Below are 14,711 nucleotides of genomic sequence, written 5' to 3'. Positions count from 1 at the left end.
AATATTTACTAGGTTTTTGTTTTATTTTCCCTTTGTCATGACATTACTCTCCATGTATATGAGACTTTTCTGATTTTGTCTTATTCATTCGCTACTTGCATTGCTTCTACCTTCATGCTTTTGGATATCATTCCTTACGTCATGGATATTATAACAGTTGTACACCCAAATCCTTCATCGCCAACTGGTAGTAGAAGTCCTCTACTGCCCAGAACAACATCACCTCAGCAGACGCCGGCACATAAAATTCGTCGTAAGGGATCTTTCATCAGGGCAATCCCAGACTCTTCGGAAGAATCTCCGCCAAGCACTGACAATTCCATATTTGAAGCATTTTTGTTTTCCAATAGCAATAGTGAGGACAGTGTGCATAAATCTGATACATTGCTACGCCCCAAACAAGCGACCTGCGAGGTTTCTCCATCTAATGACGAAAACATGAAACAAACATCAATCTCTACTCAACCCGAATCTACAACGACGGAGTTTCTCTATGGCCATGGTACGGTCCTAGATACCATAACGGAACAAAAGAGCTATGGTACTATGCGTAGTGTCACTCGTACCAAATCAGCAGATGATATATCCACCATTCGTAGCGTCGCCCGTACGAAATCCGCAGATGGCATCTCTACTTCTCCACTTCTTGGTCATCGTGACAGTTTTACTATAGCCAAAAATCGTCCTCGACACAAGCAATCTTTCAGTCTTGACGATATATGGTGTATTAAGGATTCCTATCACGACGCATGTGCCATGATTGACCAAGCTGCCCGACGCAGATTACCCATCCACGAAGTCTATGCCAAGCCCAAAGAGCCTCTTCTTGCACCCCCAGAACGCCCTGATACACCACCAGGATGTCCCTCTTGGACTGAAGCACAAAGACCTGGTCCACGCCAGCATTTAATACCTCATCATACTCGTCTTCAGAGGCTTCTAAGAATGCCGTCATCGGGGCTCACACTTTCACCAACACCTGCGAGATCTTTCTTCACCGGGAGGGTCGTGTCGGCTCCAGGACTCACAAGACTTCCTCCTCGTTTCAGAGCCCCGAGAAGTGTATACTCAGCCATCGATACCCACCCGTTCAGCAATGCACCAGTCCATAAAATTGATCCCGAACCACCAATCGAAGCACCCCGTCCTATTGTAGCCCCAATCTTGAGCCATCATCCTCGAATCTCTTCACTCCCCTCGGCCACTCCACTAACATTAACAAATTCCAACGCTAAAGGCAAGGGAAAATCCAAATCTAAATTCGTTCGTTTCACTCCCTCGGCCACTGCGCGCGACTCCGAAATACTTAACCTACAACACGCAATTGAAGCAACTAGTTCGACAGCTCTTCACCCATTAGTCGATCATTCCAACTTTCATTCTGTGCCAATAAAGATACCAAAATGTCCGCATAGAAAGGGAAGAAAATATGCTATGAATGAAGTGAATCAGAGATTCAATTCACCAGTTGATGCTTATCAAGTTCCAAGAAGCAACCAGTACTTCCCCCTTCCGTCTGTGGCACCTCTTCCTAAACTACAGATGCCTAGCATAAGGGGCTTGCGATCGATGGGCGATTCGGCTATTTCACTTCACGCTTCTACGTATTCTGGCGAGAGACATCCTACTTCGATTGATATCAATCATGGCACTAACAGAGATAACGATGAAATTCGCAGAGTATCCCTCTCTCCCTCTCTCATCAGCGACATCAATGCTGAATTCCCAAATACAAGTCGAGACGACGTCGATCTTGGCATCATTGATCTGGAACATGAGAATCGTACAAGTGTTTATACAAGGTCTCCAGGTACACCATTAGCATCTCGATCAGCATCCGCAAATACGAGTGCGAACACGAGCGGGTATTTCATGACTGGCGCATTGCATATCCCGCATGTAGAGAGGGGCGAACAACAGGCGCTTAATGTGCCCATTTTGACGGGAGCGAGAATGATGAATGTATGGAGTCCGAGTTTGAGAATGGGTGGCGATGGATATGGAACGGGGATTTCAGAGGGGGATTTGGCTAGTGTTGCCAGAGCTGAAGACAAAAAAGATATTGATGAAAGTCTTTGTTGGAAGTGTAAAGTTATAGGCGCGAAGAGAAAAGTGGAAGATTGGATAGATAGAGGGGGTGATTGGGTTTGTTTTGTTTGTTGTGGGGGGTGGGAGGAGGAGAGGGGAGAAGTGGCAGACCAGGGAGAGGCGGAGAGGAGGAGGAGAATTGTTTTGGGGGGAGTACCGGGTGTGGGTATTTAGGCGATGAGATGAAATGATCGAATTGAGAGAATTGTGAGTAAATGATGATGAATTGGTATAAGGACGTAGTCGGTAGATGTGGAGATGAAAAGATATGGATAAAGAGGTTGTGCGTCAGAAGATTGAAGAGGGGAGAAATCAGAAGGTATTGTTTTCACGTTTTTTCCCTAGTTGGTACAATTACCAACTTTGACTGATTAATATTGATACTTATCAATAATAGCTTTAGCACTCAATCCTTCATCCATTGGAAATACATTGAACTTTTTCGATTAGTTTAGTCTAATGAGTAGTTCTAAGATATTCTCACTCATTCATACTCCATCAAAGCAAAGTGGTCCCTTCAAACCTTGGTATCAATCATAATATGCACGCGAACGTATCGACGCATTAACTTCCCAAATACACAATCCCCTGTAGATAATCTTTCTTCACATTTCATGCACATTCTGTCTCGGAGCATAGTACTCCTTCATAACATTAACACCTCCGTCCATTTCTCTCGGGGGAAGTTCATTCGACAACTCATTCGCAGCGGGTCCACGACCAAACGATGGAGGAGAGGTATAGATTTCTTTCGAATCGATTTCTTGCGTCATATTATGTGTACGCTTTTTTCGACGTCGTATTAAGAGAAATACAGCAGCGGCGATTCCAATAATTATGACAGCGGCAGCAATGCCTACTCCAGCCGCAAGGGCAGTCGAGTTGTTGGGCTTAGGGCTGGTTAAAGGGGTTGGAGATGAGGATGATTGAGAGTTTGAGGAAGGAGAGGAGAAGGTGGCGGATTCTGATGTTTTTGTGGTCATTGCAGCTCCTGATTCTCTGGGAGTTGCCGTGTATGCAGTGTCTGTGGAGGATACTGTGGAGGAGGTTGTGGTGATAGATGAAGTTGTTGTTGCTGTTTGTGAAGAGCCTATCATGGAGGCAAATACGGCATCGTCGATGTTCCATCCATTGATGTGTTCTCCGTGTACAGAGAGCGTTGAGCTAACTGTCAAACTTGTGGGTTGGAAGATGCCGCCGGTAGCAGTTTGATATTGGAGGATCTCACCGGCGGTGAGGGTGGACATGCATTGGGTTGGGTAGTCACCGTATGAATGTGATGGAATTAAGATGGAAAGATTATAATCGCTATGACTGTCAGTTATTTTTCCCGACAAAAATGCTTTTGCAGGATGAGCAAGAATCTTGTGATCACATACGTAGGACAACAAAAGACTTGTGTAACACCCGCACTATGAACGGAAGTTGCAACGGTGCTATACGCCGCAGGACAATTGAACGTCGGACCCAAAGATATCGTAACACTCGATGGCTCTAGCCACCAACTGGCCATTTCATCTGCAAAACATCGCGGAGAACCAGTGTCAAGAACAGCTTGATATAAGGGATCCCATCCAAAAACTTTCCCGGCATCTTTCCCCGAACCAACATATACCAAACTTGAGCAAGCTGCTGTAGAAGGCCATGCTGTAGACAATGGCAACCAAGTCGTGATTGTTGCACTTGAAGTTTGGAGAATCTGATCTGGAAACTTAGTGGATACCATTTCAACAAGGAGTATCGGAATTTCAAAGACTTCGATCAGTTCATCAACGATTCATTTTGGGAGAGAAAAAAGGGAAGAAAAAAAAAGAGTGAGTTCCTAACAATAGCACAAAGAGACGAAGAGCAAAATAGGAAGATATGGCTAGAGGAATATGTACCGCCTGGATCAAAAATAAGCAGAATGATGAAAATATAACACAACCAAAAACCTTAAACTTTAAGATTAAATTGGTATCTGCGCAGATCCATACAATACAGATCGTAGAGCTCCATTTGGATGATAACGACAGAGCTGAAGCAAAGATATTGCCGCCGAGGTTTAGTGCTTACACCGGTGTCATGGGTTGAATAATCCTTCGCGAATCTTGAGTGGGGTCCGGCAAATCTCTCGAGACTTCTGCGATTGATTTGACCGCTGATTCATTTGTCGAACTATATTGAATTAGCACCGAATCTTTCGATTAACTTGGTTACCAAATACAAAGATTCAATAGGTGAGATAATCGTGAGTTTCTCTGTTTTCGATATAAGATGGAGGGTCCACGGGCAGGTATGTCGTAGTGGATGAGGGGATTTCGACCCACTTCTCCTGACTGTGCCACATGGCTGCAGTGGTGATTAGCCAGATGAAGATGTCGGGTTCCGAAAAAAGATACAAACTGCAGCTCACACCTAGCAGGTCTCGAGAATTTGAAGTTGGACAATTCTGTTGCAGATTCTAGCCACAGACTAAACTATTCTCCGCCATGAGAAAGTTTTTGTTTTCATCATGGCAGGCAATTGAAATCATAATCGTTAAAGTTGGATATTTATCTCTAGTAGTGCACGTATGTATGTACAGAATCCCACCTTCTCTGCTATATGCACCCTTTCAATTATGTTTAGCAGAAAATTTCATAAAATCATAAGATCAAAATCTAGATGAAGCGACCAGCCTTCTCCAACAAAGCAGCCTGGTAGTTGAAAGCGTTCTTGATAGTGTTGTTGTACTGTCCAGGGTATGTCTCACAATCAGTACATGGGTTAATGGTATGTTTGGCACCTTCGACGAAAGCTTTCGAGGTATCGTTGGAGCCGGAAGTAAGGAAGGCCTTCTCGGCATTCAAGTACTCGTAATGTCCAGCGTTACCAATCAAAAGGAACGGGACCTTAACACCCTTGACAGCGTTGATAGGAACCATGTGGGAGGAGTTCCATTGGATACCGTCGATACCGTCGGCCTTGATCTTGTAATCGGCATTGACCGTGGTGGCGAAAGTTCGGAGGTAGCGGCCAATTGTGGTCATGAGGGCTCCGTCGTAGAAGGACGACGAGGTGTTGTAATTGCTGATGGCATCCGCACGACCTTGGGCAAAGGTAAGGAGACGGTTGTTACGGACAACAGCAACAGTGGACCAACGAGATAAGAAATCGGCAGTGTAGTTGCTGCTTCCACCACTGGCATTGTAGCCGTCAGTGGTGCTGTAGAGATCAAGAGTTGCGTCGATGTCACGGAGACCAGTGGATTCGTTCTTGACGGCAGCGTTGAGACTAATGAATCCCATTGTGGAAAGACCGTAGTTGGCATCATGCAAGATGACACCGTCGGCAGGTGGGAGACCAGCAAAGCCGTCTGAGCAAAGGCTGGTCTTCTCAGGTCCATTACAAGCAGACACTCCATTCTCAGCAATATTTTGGCTGTTGGATATTAGGTTTTTCTTGCGTGGTCATCATTTGAGACATTTGTTGAAAAAAAAAAAGAAACTTACTATTCAGATATCATGGCTTCACCACTACTGTGACCCCAGAGAACGACCTTCTCGATGTAGGTCTGGTTACGTAGCCATTGAACCATCTCACCGACGTTGATCATCATGGCTGGGAAGTCAAGATCATTCATGAGCCCAGTCTTGGAGGCAGCATTGTTACCACAAAGAACTGTGTATCCACAAGCGGCCAGCTGGGTACAAGGGTAGAAGTACCAGCTGCAAGAAATCTTTAGTTCATTGATTGATTGTGGTGATAATAGATGGGAGAACTCACTAATCTTGTTCTGCGTGCATAACCATAAGAGCGATGCTTGCTTTTGGCTCGCTAGTGTTCAAAGGTCTGTGGAGAGCACCAACAAAACCGTCACCATTGTAGGCAGAAACAGCAATAAGCTGTGGCAACAAGGTCAGATTGACAGGAGCACTAGCGTATGCTAGTGTATCCACTTGAGCATTGGCGACTGAAGCGCTGAGAGCAACTACTGCTGCTACAGCACTCTACATTGTGACAGCGACAATGATGGATAGAGATCGGTGGAAAGTAAAGCCCGGATTTCCTTAGTTGATGGATCGACGAAGAGGTGAGATTGAGATGGCCAGTCGCCGCCTCTTATATCTTTTCGAGCGCATGGATGAATTCGTGAGATACCCCCAGTCTTCTTCGCTCAGCCTCTCTCGAGTATCAGTATGGACTATGTGGATAAAGGTGTACTCGTAGGCTGGCGATAATGTTTCCCACAACCCACCTATTTGTCTCTCCACCGCTTCCCAAAATATCCATTGTACGGTTGCGATGTCTATTTCAAACCCCGCTACCAAGCTTTTCGGGTAAAAATCATCAATCAATATGATCAACAAGACTCTGCAAGTACACTTGAGAGAAATTCCATGATTTTTATGAGATAATTTCGCATGATTTTGTCAGTAAACCTTAAATTTATAGGGTTGCGATACCTTTCGTCGGTTCTATCAAACCATATAACACTTCGATCAGTAGAATGATTATTAGAATGATATCATTGATTTAAACTCTATTGATGGAACAAAGTTCCGCCGTTTTCTGGGCGTGTTTTGCAACATTTTAAACCTTTAACCTTGGTCAACTATCTTTAGCAGCATAAACCCATTTTCTAGAAGGGTCGTCCTTTCTATCATGAACGATTGAAAAATATTCTCTAAGTGATCGATGGTTGCATTGACCAACGAGCAAATTAAAAAATTCTGCATGCGTAATCATTGAGAACCTTGCCACTAAAGGTAAGCATGAAAGTGTTAGAGTTCTTGTGTTTGTGAGAAAACTGACGTTAGGCCAGATCACGGTCCCGAAATGACTTAGATGTCGTTTAGTTTGAGGTCTTCGGTAGAACTAGTTTGGCTTAAAGGGGTAAAACTTTTATTGGATCCTTGAGCTTCAATCGTAACACACATTTTCTCCCCACACATTGAAGAAAAATGACACTGATTGCAACTGCTCAGCAGCTTTGAAAGCTATATGTTGTTCGAGATAAGCCTAACATTGCTACATTAGAAATTATGCGTAATTTTATGAGATTATGAACATTCTTCGAGGACAGATTAGTTGGCAAGACAGCATTAATTGATACGGCAATCCAAAACACCTCACATTCTTGTTGCTAGCAACTCGTTCGATTACAAATATCCCCTCGACAGATTTCATGTCACAGTGTTTCGTTTCATCTTTCTACGGATTTGGAATTAATCCACAATCTGAGCTTTTCGGATATATAATATGAAACACGTGACAACCCCAATTTGATGAAAATAAAGCTCCACTCCGAATACCTACCTAGGTAGGTAGGCAGTGTTTCGTGAATTTGCATCTTGAGGTAAGTTTTGCGTTTGATATTTCTCCATTTGAGAGGTGCACTGATTGTGGATTAGATCGTTACTCCGACATAGCTGGTTCACTTCGTGGAGTGAGCAGTTACTCTGCACCAGCGAGCAGCTGTTCGAGCGTCTAACCAATCGACTTGAAGGACTTCCTTGCACCCTCAGGTAGAGCGCGGCTGGATAAATTCCTTATACCATCGAAGACAAAATCGCTACCAACATTTTGCAAATGAGGGATTCTCCTCGTTGAGACATCATATACAGCACCAATTACAACATCAACTCGACAGCAGCTACCACAATCTACGCCAACTCGATTAAAACCGAGGTATGACTCCTAAAACACTCAGTGCAAATCTGAAAATAGCTAGGGTCAGACGGTCTCTCTACTTTCCGTTCTAATGTATAGCAGATTAGGCGTTGCTGGAACAGTATGATATATACATTGGCAGTGCAAATTCCGACAGGGACACTAGGTTTGTAAGAATCATGAGCGTTGGAAAAAACTTCAGTTTTTCAACCTTATGGACAATCTTAAAGTTGGGACCTATCTGTTAAATATGAGGCTGTTCAGCTGTTGGCACTCGACAAGGAGACGTCCGCTCTCAGAAATCTGGTAGCATCCTTCGGTAAAGAGAGCAAGATTATGTGGCGTGATGTGCTGGCACTGAGAAAGATTCAGCGATCAACATTTTGCAGTGTTCAAATAGCTAAGTTGGAGAGACAGCATGAATGATGTGCAGTTCACGGTCTTAGTAGGAGTTTTGAGCAAGAAGATGTAAGAGGCATACTGCCCGATCCAAGCATCCACACATCCAATAAAGCTTTCAGAGTCGATGCCTTACTAATACAGGGGATTTTTGAGATAGATTTTCAAGAAATTCTGAGGCGCGAATTTCATTCTTGGTAGTCATTTCAGCTGAGAGATATGCATAGCTTGGAAAGAGTGACACCTTAATTTATCCACTATAACTTCGCGAACATTCCGATCATATAGCACGGATGTATACGATAATTGGAAGTGTTTTCTTGTGAGATAGAATCCCATTACCTTTTACTCTCGAATTGGCATAGATAAAGCCTCTAGTCACTTTGAATCATTTACTAGCTCAAAGATTGACGTGAGACAATTCCAGCCTTCCAGTTTCAGCCCCAAAAGCTTCTATTACACTTCATAAAATATCAAGATGTTGTGCGGATTATCGAGAACTGGCTGGCTGAATGGAATAAGGTGTGCGTTAGCTTGCTTACACTACATTATGTACCGCAAGCTAAGAGCTACTAAGTCTTGTGCTACGTGCATATGTCACATATTTGACTAATTAGTTTGGGATGAGTTTGCATCTGGTTCCTGGACGATTTCGGAGAGCTATGTAGTGGTTTTACCATCCCCAAGGCAAGGGACTAGCTAATCGGAATTCGGTGACACAAACCTCGCCAAATTATCATCCGTCGGGTGCTTGTGCAGTGTATCATTGATCTGGTGTCAGGGGAACGATAACTACTCCTTCGATTCTCAGAATACTACTCCGTAATAAAATCGGCCGATAAATAATGCACCAATCCCTCAATGTTTCGTTACACTTCCTTACAACGTTGGGTACCCAGCAACAGGTCTTACTATAAATGACAATATCTTTCCATCAGCTCTTAACCTCTCACATAAACTCAATAAACCCTATCCACAGTTCTTGTTTTCAACGAATCAATTTTCGTTTCAAGAATAAAACGAACCGGTAAGTTCCTCATTACTTGCAATTCGAGAGAAATAGAAATAACTGACTCCCAAAGTCCAGTATTAACACGAAATCAATCACACGATGCATTTTTTGAGGATTTCTAGTATCCTGACTCTTTCTTCGACGGTCTTCGCAAACCAATGCTACAACCATAAGGAAGACGTGCAGAAATTGAAATGCGTTGAAAAAGAAGAGCTATCACAATTCGCCTCCAACTACTGCAAAGAGAACTGAAGCAAGCTTGTGGGAGACTGGACCGAATACAATGATCGAAGTGGAAACACGGCTAATATTGGCAAGGTGGCCAATTTTCACTCAAAGGAAGCCTGTATCATTGTCTTTCTGCAAGTAGTGGAAAGATGTTACGATGCCTGGGGTGGTGGCCTGTCTGTTGATGAGGGGACTTTGTTGAATATCAATTTTTGCAAGTGGCAGGCGGAGCCAAAGAGAGTTCGATATGATTCGTTGGATGCTAGACCCGAGGCAAAGAGAGTTGCATGGGATGAATTAATTGACGTTCCTGAAGTTAATTGACGTTCCTGAAGCAAAGAGACTTAGAACCTGAAGCACCAAGAGTCATATATGAATGACTCCGAGAAGCAAAGAGTGTCGCGTGGGGAATGGATTGAAAGAAGTTCTGGAGCTAGAGGATCCAAACTGACCAAAACCTACGGCTCCACGAGTCGATATGAAGGACCCCGAGAAGCGAAAAGAGTAGCCTGGAATGGACTCCCAGGTGACCATGAGCACACTGCCAAAAAAGTTGATTTCAGGGTTTGAAACTGCAATCTCAAGATTTGTGAAATGGAATAGGGACAGTGGAGGTATCTTTTCTTTCCTCATTATTGTTCTTGCCTCGTGTTTCTCGATGTAGCTCTGCAGTTATCTATGGATTTTGCAATGAAGATTCATGGCATTTCTGTAACACTGTGTTATACTTTGGTGGATTATAATTGCCTAGAATATGCTAGTCAAAAGCGGGATTTCTTTTCATAACGGGGGTCCAGTTGTGTGTTATCCCTTGTGCATCAGGATTCTTGAGTCGATATTATTCTCGTCGTTTGAAGATTAGCTTTGTTAAAAGTGAATTCATATCGGTTTACGTCCTCCATTTACCTTCTTGTTAAGGCACTTACTCATCATTCCTGCCTTCTGTTTTATGACTAGGAAAATCTCATGGTCCCAGAGTCCCTAGAAGCATAGAGAGTCAAAGAATCCAGGATATAATCCCGGCTGTCTTATGCATGATGAAGGGATTCTGAACTGCTATAATTCTTACTGGCCATGAAAAGAATTTCCTGCATAACATTCCTATAGATTTGACCTCCTTACTAGATAAAAGAGATCCTAAGATAGAAGAATGTGGAAGAGAATCGCAATGCCTCTTTCGAAGATTATTGATTCAAGTCAAAGTGGGTATGAAAGGGACATCACGAAGACGGAAATTTTCATATATTCATTGTGCACAATTCTTCGGGCGAGAACAAGCTTTTCATATACGGAACTTATGTGGTGATCAACGAAACAGAAGATGGTTTCATCACCAAAGCAAAAGTTCCTAATGAGGAACACGAGAGAGTATCGAAACCCGTCATCTCTCTTCTCATATCCTCCCAGTAACCAGCTGAAAGATAATTTCATGCAGTTCTACTAAATAGAGCTTCAATGTTTGTTCACAAATGATCATTTCCAGCAAAGTAACATCACGTACGACACTCCGCATATCACAGCAATCACGATTCCGATGCGAAGTATTAGCCGACATGACACCGACAAGATGGTAAGGGGATAACTCTCCAAAAGGGCGGTAAGGAAGAGCAGAGGATAAATTATGATTTAGAATTTGTTTCACAGTCCATCCGAGAATTGAAGTCATACAAGACACGGAGAAATGCCCCGCGAGGATATGCAAACGAATTTGTAATGCGGGGCAAGGGGCGGTCTGAAGAGAATAGTCGGAGAATCAATTCGTGATCTCTCGTGTGTGATGTATCTCTCGCTTTTTGGGTTAAGACGGCGGAGGGGGTAATTTTCTGAGTAGGCCTCACATTTATCGATCAGTGCATCAGGCTCTCGATTATATCACCAAGTGGAAATGATCGGCTTCGTTATGGGAGTTTTCATATGAGCGCGATATTTTGGTAAGCTTATAGAGTATGGGGTAAAGCTGGAGATTGTACTTATACTCTGCAGATCAATTTCAAATTTGGTCAGAATATCATATGTGATATCGTCGAAGGCTAACATGAATGGCGTAGCTGATGGGAAACCAGGACAGGTGCTGGCACTCCAAGAGCATCATGTAAGTAGCTCACCCATCTTTTGTAGGGCAATCAGACTAATTGTGTGTATCTAGGTAGATATGCAGAGAACATTGCCAGGCTACGAATGGAAATAATCGGCCCGTTTTAGCAATTCCGAAGAGGTCGCTCAAATTATCTGCAAGCAGCAGAAAAAGAGGTTATTACTTTGAAAATCGTGTCTTTCCCCGCGACCCGTCTCGGAGACAGAATACGCCAAAGTTATGATTGCCAGCAGAAAAAAAACAATATGGCGAGTTTCGTCTCCTAAAGCTTCATTTCGTCAAAGAACTGTGCATATAAATAGTCCTTCCTAGACCATCATATCAAAACAATTATCCATCAACCAGCTTTCACATCTTCACATTTCAACAACTGCTTACGCAACAGTTACAGTTTCCCAACCTCGAACAGAAACACCCTCCCAACAGTTTTCACCATGAAGTTTATCTATCTTGGGCTCCTCATCGCTGCCACCACCGCGTATGCCTGCGGAGACAATGCCTACAGGTGCAAGAATCCCAAAAAAATCATAGCTGAGGAATGGAAAGCCACCCATGAAATTTGTAACAATCTCAGGGAAGACGATTGTTATTGTTCTCACTGGGCAGAATACTACTGTGATCCCTATGGCGGGAACATTCAGAAATTCAAGGATCAATGCGAGGCTAAAGGCAGCGACTGGTATTGGAGTGAATGTAGACAAAGTAGGAAGCTTTTATCTTCGCAGATTTCTCCTTAGCTAATTTTGAATCAGTTCCCATGACATCGTCTTATCAGGCCTGAATGCAGTTGGAGCTTGTTTTCTTCATTTGAGCTCCAAGGTATAGGTGTTGATAAAGGGCAAGGAAGGATATCATGAAGAGTGACAAACAGATGTTTCGTTGGCTTGGGACTCTATATTTGTCATGTATTGTGTGTCTCAGCGCTATCTAAATCTTGTTGCATATCGAAAGTTTGGTCAGATTTGTTTTAGAGGCTCGAGGAGCTTTCAATTTCACTCTTTTGGCTCTCCGGCAAACCCAGAACACTTATTTTGGCTCTGGGCACTTTTCTATCTGAAACCTCGATCAATAACACTTATTTACTGCACACTAAATTAACACGCGAAGACTCAAATTTTTAAGATACAAATCGGAAAATCGTGAAGTGAATTTCCTAAGTGAATATATTGGGGTGCATAAATATGTGTGTTAATCATGGCAAGACATCCTCCTACTTGTCACGATCACATACTAGAGCATATCATAGAGGTCAAATAACTAGAATAAGAAAGCTAAAGAGGAAAGAGATCCTTAAGGGATCTCTTTATCTCTTATATACGTCTAGTTCAAGCTAGTCTTGAACTAGGCTGTGATGAGTCATCATGTATGTCACGTGATATTCGTCATACTACTACTTTTTTCACAAGAGGAGATTCAAGCAGTGTAGGCAATAGTATTTCCCGTAATTCGTATACGGGTTAGTATCGTAGTGCGTATCGATTTTTTTTCCAAATATATACGTACATAGTATGGAATTCAATACTACTGAAGATTTTCAATATTATTCTAATTGTCACGGTGTGAGATCACGTGACATATTGGTCCCCTCGAAGGGGACCGAATTGAGCGCTCGTGCTGGAGTGCAAGTAAGCTAGGGTCCGATCAGGCTAGCTCGCTTAGCAAAATTTTATATATCTTTAATTTGGAAGATCCTATATCATAGTTCTTTAAACTACATCTTAATCCTCAATCTAAACCTATTATCCAAACCAATATAACTTTGCCAAATTAGAGCAAAGTTATTAGAGCTCTATCCTGTTTGTTTGTCCCATAATACTATATAGCTCCTACCCATTAAAATATCGTTTTCGTGATAACTGCTCTATACCCATTTAGCCGGCCCAGGGACTCCTCAGAATTTAATATTTCTATATCAGAGGACCCTTAGGTTTGGTATTAATACCTTCAGTCGGTATCTATATATTATACTGAGCTAGAAGAGACTAACAAATCACTCGAATACGAAATTTCCGAATTCCTAGTTCGCGAATATATCCAAACCGCCCTGCATAAGCAGATTATTACTCAAAATGCCTGTCTACTCGATCGTTTTACCGAATCCACATCTACTGTACCTGCTCGTTTAGAAACTGTATCCTCCGAAACTCTTATTGACTTTGTCCCTAAACTTATTATACTTATTCCAATCACACAATTAAATAAACACATTCCCAATCCAAAAGAGTTTGATGGTATTCGTTTCGATCTGTATAGATTTGTTCAACAGATATACGGAAAATTGAATATAAATAATAATAGATTTCCAATATCTTCTGCCCAATTGACTTACACTGCCAGAAAACTTATTGGAAAAACATACAAGCTTATACTACTCAAGATCTCCTATGGAACTCTCCAGTTCATCGATTATACCATATTCCTTGAATATCTCGAAAAATGTTTTTGAAGATTGTAATCGAATACAAAATGTACAGAATAAACTATACATATTGAAGCAAAAACATCTTGATTTTAATATCTTCTTCACAGAATTCTAAGACTCGTTTTAGAAAGGAAATACCTATGAATACTCTAATTCTGTTTCTATTCTAGAGAATTTTTGCAAACGATAGATAGACTATTATATAATTCTATTTCACTCGCGAATTTCATTAATACACTAACCACGTATAATAACTCGATAATCAATTCTCTAATACCAATAACAAATCTACTATATTCATTCTATCACTCACAAAACCTTACCCCAAAGAACAACCACTGCTCTGCTTCTACAATCTGCTAGCGCCAAGATCATTCCTGAAGATCTAATAGATCTAACTTATAAAAAAAGGAATATACTATTAGAAATCTTGAGTTCACATGAGATTGTAACAAATACTATCGCTTGTAGCTCTACTATCCATCTGATACAAGATTGCTTATAACCTAATACCCATCCTATTCAATTTCGAGTTATCATTAATTATAACCAGCCCTACAAAAACCAATCCTATATCAAATAATCCTTCAAGGAGCCGAGTCCCTATCCGTTCCTCACCTGTTTTCCTCCTCTCTACTTGCTGACCAACTTGATCAATTCGGGAAACAGAATATATCTGATCTAAATTGCAATCAGAATAATCCTTTGTATACTCTTTGTTTTTCTATTATTACTACTTATAAGCCTTTCTTTAAAAAATAAACTAAATAATTATGGTAGATCTGATAATTCTATCTATGATTCTGCTTTAGAAAAAGATACCCTCCGATATA

At 41.9% G+C, this 14,711-nt stretch overlaps 4 protein-coding genes across 4 annotated transcripts; 2 read left to right on the top strand and 2 right to left on the bottom strand.

The window, feature by feature from the left end:
• Positions 1-141: 141 nt before the first annotated feature.
• On the top strand, positions 142-2,262 carry EAF02_003119 (uncharacterized protein; the record flags this gene model as incomplete). The annotated part of the gene is made up of 1 exon (XM_038899167.1): positions 142-2,262. One exon carries the CDS (start codon positions 142-144, stop codon positions 2,260-2,262), a length of 2,121 nt encoding a protein of 706 aa, XP_038761455.1.
• Positions 2,263-2,693: 431 nt separating this feature from the next.
• EAF02_003118 (uncharacterized protein) lies at positions 2,694-3,814 on the bottom strand (the record flags this gene model as incomplete). The annotated part of the gene is made up of 2 exons (XM_038899166.1): positions 2,694-3,396; positions 3,468-3,814. 2 exons carry the CDS (start codon positions 3,812-3,814, stop codon positions 2,694-2,696), a joined length of 1,050 nt encoding a protein of 349 aa, XP_038761454.1.
• Positions 3,815-4,730: 916 nt separating this feature from the next.
• On the bottom strand, positions 4,731-6,342 carry EAF02_003117 (uncharacterized protein; the record flags this gene model as incomplete). Its single annotated transcript, XM_038899165.1, has 4 exons — positions 4,731-5,490; positions 5,562-5,777; positions 5,836-6,059; positions 6,274-6,342. The coding sequence occupies 4 exons, from the start codon at positions 6,340-6,342 to the stop codon at positions 4,731-4,733; spliced, it is 1,269 nt and encodes a 422-aa protein (XP_038761453.1).
• Positions 6,343-11,563: 5,221 nt separating this feature from the next.
• Positions 11,564-12,579, top strand: EAF02_003116 (uncharacterized protein). Its single transcript, XM_038899164.1, has 2 exons — positions 11,564-12,158; positions 12,209-12,579. Exons 1-2 carry the CDS (start codon positions 11,891-11,893, stop codon positions 12,235-12,237), a joined length of 297 nt encoding a protein of 98 aa, XP_038761452.1. The 5' UTR covers positions 11,564-11,890; the 3' UTR covers positions 12,238-12,579.
• The last annotated feature ends 2,132 nt before the right edge of the window (positions 12,580-14,711 follow it).

This window comes from Botrytis sinoallii (genome assembly GCF_014898435.1).
Source record: "Botrytis sinoallii strain Bc 23 chromosome Unknown BSIN_004, whole genome shotgun sequence".
Taxonomy (NCBI): Eukaryota; Fungi; Ascomycota; class Leotiomycetes; order Helotiales; family Sclerotiniaceae; genus Botrytis; species Botrytis sinoallii.
The sequence above is the reverse complement of the archived record's forward strand: the minus strand, read 5'-3'. Positions and strand labels throughout refer to the sequence as shown.

What these genes read in the sequence shown, in the direction of transcription:
- EAF02_003116 (XM_038899164.1), top strand. Translation starts at nt 11,891, where the DNA reads ATGAAGTTTATCTATCTTGGGCTCCTCATCGCTGCCACCACCGCGTAT. An exon ending in TTGGAGTGAATGTAGACAAA is followed by an intron (nt 12,159 to 12,208) that starts GTAGGAAGCTTT and finishes ATTTTGAATCAG; the next exon opens with TTCCCATGACATCGTCTTAT.